The sequence below is a fragment of the Cicer arietinum genome, chromosome 1 (assembly GCF_000331145.2).
Source record: "Cicer arietinum cultivar CDC Frontier isolate Library 1 chromosome 1, Cicar.CDCFrontier_v2.0, whole genome shotgun sequence".
Classification (NCBI taxonomy): domain Eukaryota; kingdom Viridiplantae; phylum Streptophyta; class Magnoliopsida; order Fabales; family Fabaceae; genus Cicer; species Cicer arietinum.
The window spans coordinates 2,468,451-2,473,375 of record NC_021160.2 but is presented as its reverse complement, the minus strand read 5'-3'; the positions used below and the strand labels follow the sequence as shown (position 1 = coordinate 2,473,375).

At 38.0% G+C, this 4,925-nt stretch overlaps 1 protein-coding gene across 1 annotated transcript; it reads right to left on the bottom strand.

The window, feature by feature from the left end:
• Positions 1-483: 483 nt before the first annotated feature.
• On the bottom strand, positions 484-4,685 carry LOC101497642 (eukaryotic translation initiation factor 3 subunit D-like). Its single transcript, XM_004485732.3, has 2 exons — positions 2,914-4,685; positions 484-778 (listed from the first exon to the last, which is right to left on the bottom strand). Exon 1 carries the CDS (start codon positions 4,600-4,602, stop codon positions 2,917-2,919), a length of 1,686 nt encoding a protein of 561 aa, XP_004485789.1. The 5' UTR covers positions 4,603-4,685; the 3' UTR covers positions 484-778; positions 2,914-2,916.
• Between the last annotated feature and the right edge of the window lie 240 nt (positions 4,686-4,925).

The following is a 4,925-nucleotide window of genomic DNA, read 5'->3' as shown; positions in this document are numbered from 1 at the left end:
ATGTACCAAAATTATTCTCCACTATTCCTCACTGGCTTCATTGACTTTCTAATTTATGTGTTAAGTTCAACTATCATAAGAAGCACTGGATTTGCCTCATAAAGTGGAGATTATTCCTCGATTAGAAACAACTACAATAGTAGCCTTTTTTCTAATAACTTTGGTAAGGTTGTGAATCAAAGATAACATAACACAAAAAATGGGAATTTTTATTAGCGTTCCGAATTACTACTATAATGTAAAATAAGAGTCTGACAACTTATTAGGATTTTATTCAAAAAAATTTAACATCAAATAGTTGGAATTTGAGGGTATACATATATAGCTCAACTGGGAGGCTTAGGTAACTTGCATTCATCGACTTACAAGGCTTTTGGGCTATTGTCATATTTTCTGTAGAGCTATTGGAAATCGAGACTATTCTGAGGCAACAAGAACATAAGTCAACCACGTGACGGCATTGCTAATACTACTGTTCAAGACTTCGCAAATAATCCTTACCACAATTCTAGAATGATCAACTCACAAGCATGATACAGTTTTGAAACGTCATGGTTCAACATAAATATGCCAATGTTTATAGACCATAAACTGCTGTAGCATGGCAAAAACTCAAAAGTATTCATATGAAAAAAGTAAAAATCTAGATAAATGTCACAAGGTAAATTAAATAGCAAAATTTTGGACGACAAATAGCAGTGGAGAAGTATAAATGATTCAGAGTTGCAGTTCTGTTTCCAAACCAACAGCCGTTAATTAACTCTCCGATAAACAAGACCTGCATTCACACAAAAAGACATGTTATCTGTTTGTATGTAATGTTTTATTAGCAGAACAAGTCCAAATTCCAAATTATGTACATAAAACGACATTGGTTACGGATCACTAACAACATTGAATGCGCTTAATGACTTAACGTAGTCTAAAAACAAGGTCTTGCTAATAAATTCTTACCGTAAAAAATGTTCAAACAAAAGCAATACAATCACTTCACCAGTAATTTCAGATTGGAGATGGAAGTAAGATTCCAACTAATACCAATGAAATAAGAGCATAAGACAATATAATTCAAACAGAGAAAAGTCTTAAGTTCTCTGAAATTATTGTAGTTACAAAGCAGGGAAATGAAATTCACTCATGACTTATTCAGGCCCTGCTAACACTGGACCTGATATTTGAGGATTTTCTAAAGCTCTAAAATGAAACATTCCCCAAGTCATAAAAAAGGTTGCATGGCATAATATTCAGCATGATGTCATTCAATTTAAATTACTGTCAGGATGCTCCCAAAAAACCAAGAATAGAGCCAAAAGAGATTAGAATTATGATGTATATAGGGTGAAGGTCAGCAAAAATAGAGCCAAGGCATTGGAAATTAAAAGTATTGTATGTGATATCTGAAAATGAAGTTTAAAACATATTTATGAAGTGCGTGAGTAGCAAACGAACAGATGCATAAGCACACATGTGCATCATCCTGAGCATTGTGTTTGGGTGCTAGGTTTGGGCCTAAGCCCAATAAGGGGGGTGAGTACGGAAGTGAGGGGAGAAATGCTTATGGTGCAGAAGGGGGTAAGCATCTGTATCATTCAGGAGTTACAGTTTACAGGAGAGATCCTCTTGTAATACATTCTCCTTATTTTCAATCAATAATACAATTTATCTATTTCACCTTGATTTGGGTTCCTATCACATAATGTTACAGTTTACAGGAGAGATCCTCTTCTAATACATTCTCCTTATTTTTAATGATAATTTTCATTTGGAAAAAACAAACATACAAAATAAAACTATTTATGAAGTGCGTGAGTAGCAAACGAACAGATGCATAATCACACATGTGCATCATCCTGAGCATTGTGTTTGGGTGCTAGGTTTGGGACTAAGCCCAATAAGGGGGGTGAGTACGGAAGTGAGGGGAGAAATGCTTATGGTGCAGAAGGGGGTAAGCATCTGTATCGTTCAGGAGTTACAGTTTACAGGAGAGATCCTCTTGTAATACATTCTCCTTATTTTCAAATCAATAATACAATTTATCAATTTCACCTTGATTTGGGTTCCTATCACATAATGTTATTATTGAAGTTTTCAAGGATAAATAAAATTGCCCAGTCGATAACGTCTAGATAGTGCTAACGTCTGATACTGAAGTTACAGTCAATATTGCCTGTGTATAGACAGCTTCTAGCACCAAATTCGCAAAGAATCCCTAGCTAAAGAATTTCATGTTGGAACTTTTAGACTTCAAAAATCTTAGCAACAACTGACAATTGCATCCTCAGATATTAGATAGGTAAGCCATTTCCAACTTCTCATCAAATCATCAATGTGGTTGCCCATTCTCTAATACCTTAGAAGTGCTTAGAAATATTTGAACACAAGGAGACAACTAGCCCAATACATACTTGGAAAATGAAAAAAAATAAACATTTGGCATGAGTACTATGATAAGGGGAACCAATTATTTAAAAGAAAAAATACATCACTCAAGTTTTGGAATGTAGACTGGAATTTTGAAGAAACAGTTTAGAACTGCAACAAACAAATCAAGGTTTTAAATCGGGATACCCAAGATGCAGCAAGAAAATAAATTTTTTTGGAGTGTCCTCGACTGTAATTGAAACTGCATCCGCCATTTTGTCTAAAATTTTCAGCCACAACTTACAGAACTATTATGATCCCCTAAACTCAAAATTATAAAGGAGGCCAATTGTAAGATCATGATTGCAAAAATAAGAGTACCAACAACTATGACCAAGCTACGATAGCAAGAAAAAAAAATTAAATCAGTATGAAAGAATCAGAAAACATTAAGCATCCCATAAACATTTTTGTAACACAAACAAAAGCCATGAAAAGCATATCACATTAGCAAAACCAAATAGAGCATGGCCCTAGGATTGGAGCAATTACCTTTTAAGCTTGAGCATCAATCTGCTTATTTTCTACATCATTCGTTGTAGCAGTTTCCTCTCCACCTTCAGTACCCTCTGCACCCTCTGCAGTAGGCTGAACTTGTTCGTCTTCCGGAAGTGGCTCCTCCACATAGTCATTCTCAAATGCATCAGCTGGAACCTCATAAATCCTAACCTGTGGCTTAGATGGATCCTTCACAAGAACATATTTCCCCTCATTCAATTTCATACACAAGTCCACTATAGACTTCACAATCCCCCACATATTGGTAGTGTTCAAATTAATTTGTGCCGCAAAGTCCTTAGGTTTATATCCAACCACAGCCAATATAACATGATTAAAATGGTCACGTGGATGAATTCGAGACACATAACCCAACTTCATCATATCGGCACTCGCCAAAAGAGCCTGTGCAGTCCACTTAGCCAACTTGTTAGCATTGTTCTTTAGCTCGGTAGCCAAAACAGCACCCCTTTGAGTCTCCAACTTCTGCCTCCAATCAACACCTGAATACTTAGGATCAAACTCATTCAAAGCATTCAAAGTAAGGAATGACCTTTGCTTATTCAGCTCAACAACACTATGCACCTCACACCTAGCAACAAGATACATTTCATCATCAAGCTTCCACCTCCTATACCTATAAGCAACAGAAGCAACCTCTTCACCCTCGTTAGCAAAAGGGTTAGCCTCATCAAAAGTAACCTTATTCCCATCCCTAATCAAAACTTGCTGAGAGAAATTCTGATTGATATAAGCAGCTTCAACACTCAAAGAATGAGCAGAGTTAATATCATCTTTAGCTTCAGGCAAAGGCTCCTGCGAAGTCTCATGAACAGAAAGCAAATCCAACTGTGACCCATCACGCTTATCAAAGAAAAGCTTGTTCCCAACACGCTGAACAACAATGTCCCATGAGTAAACAGACCTAGGAGCACACATAAGAGTAGAAAGGATAGTATCGGTTGCAAAAACAGTTGCTTTATCCTCATTAGCAAGCCTGCGAATAACAGGGTCATCAGTGGTGGTAACCTTGAAGAAGTTACGATTCTTAAACCTCTCGAGGCGGCGTTCGTTCTTAGGAGTGATTCGATCGAATGAACGATCGTAATTCTCAAGAGCACCACAAAAGAGAAGATCTTCAGGTTCAGGAACATTGAATGAAAGTTTCGAGAACGTCGAAAATGGGATCTGATCATGCATGTTCCACTCCGGTTGAATATCAACCGACGATTTGTAAACAGCAGCTTCACGTCGATTGTTGTTTGAACGGTTCTGATGATACAGACGATCGCGGCGTGCTCTTTCCTTTTCAGCTTCGCGTTTCTTCGCTTCGACTTCTTCGTCGCGACGCTGAGGGAGCTGTCGTTGTTGTTGGAATCTCCATTTGGGGCCGAATTTGGGACGCGGTGGTGGTTTACCGTCGACGAGACGGAAGGTTGCGTCATCATCTGCGGATGCAGGGAAGGAATCATCGAGGGTGAAATCAAAGGCGGAATCGGCGGGGTTTTTGGATCGGGTAGCGTTGTTGAAGTTACGAGTCCAATCAGCGATTCGACCTAGTTTGTCGGAACGGGAGAAAGGGGCGAATGGAACGTTGTTGTTGTTGTTGACGGTGGTTGATTCCATTGGGCCCCATCCATCGGGGTTGAAAGGAACGGCTCCAACGTCGAAAGCTCCTCCCATTGGTATGAGTCTGCGAAATTTTCACTGCTTGTGTGTTGCTTTGAGAGAGATGAATGAGTAAGAAACCCTAACCCTAATTCCCAATTTTCAGATTTTTTTATTTATTTTCTGGGCTTCTTTTGGGCTGGACTGGTTTTTGGGCTGGGCTAAAAATATTCAAATTGACCAGAAATATGTGGGACAACTCAACCTTTGGTATCTTAAGTGGGAAAATAACTCCTTCCTTTTCTATTTTAATGTTGCAATTGTGAAGAACGGATGGTCTCACAACTTTAAATCAGATATTACAACTTTTATATTTTATTTACATATAATTTATTACA

What these genes read in the sequence shown, in the direction of transcription:
- LOC101497642 (XM_004485732.3), bottom strand. Translation starts at nt 4,602, where the DNA reads ATGGGAGGAGCTTTCGACGTTGGAGCCGTTCCTTTCAACCCCGATGGA.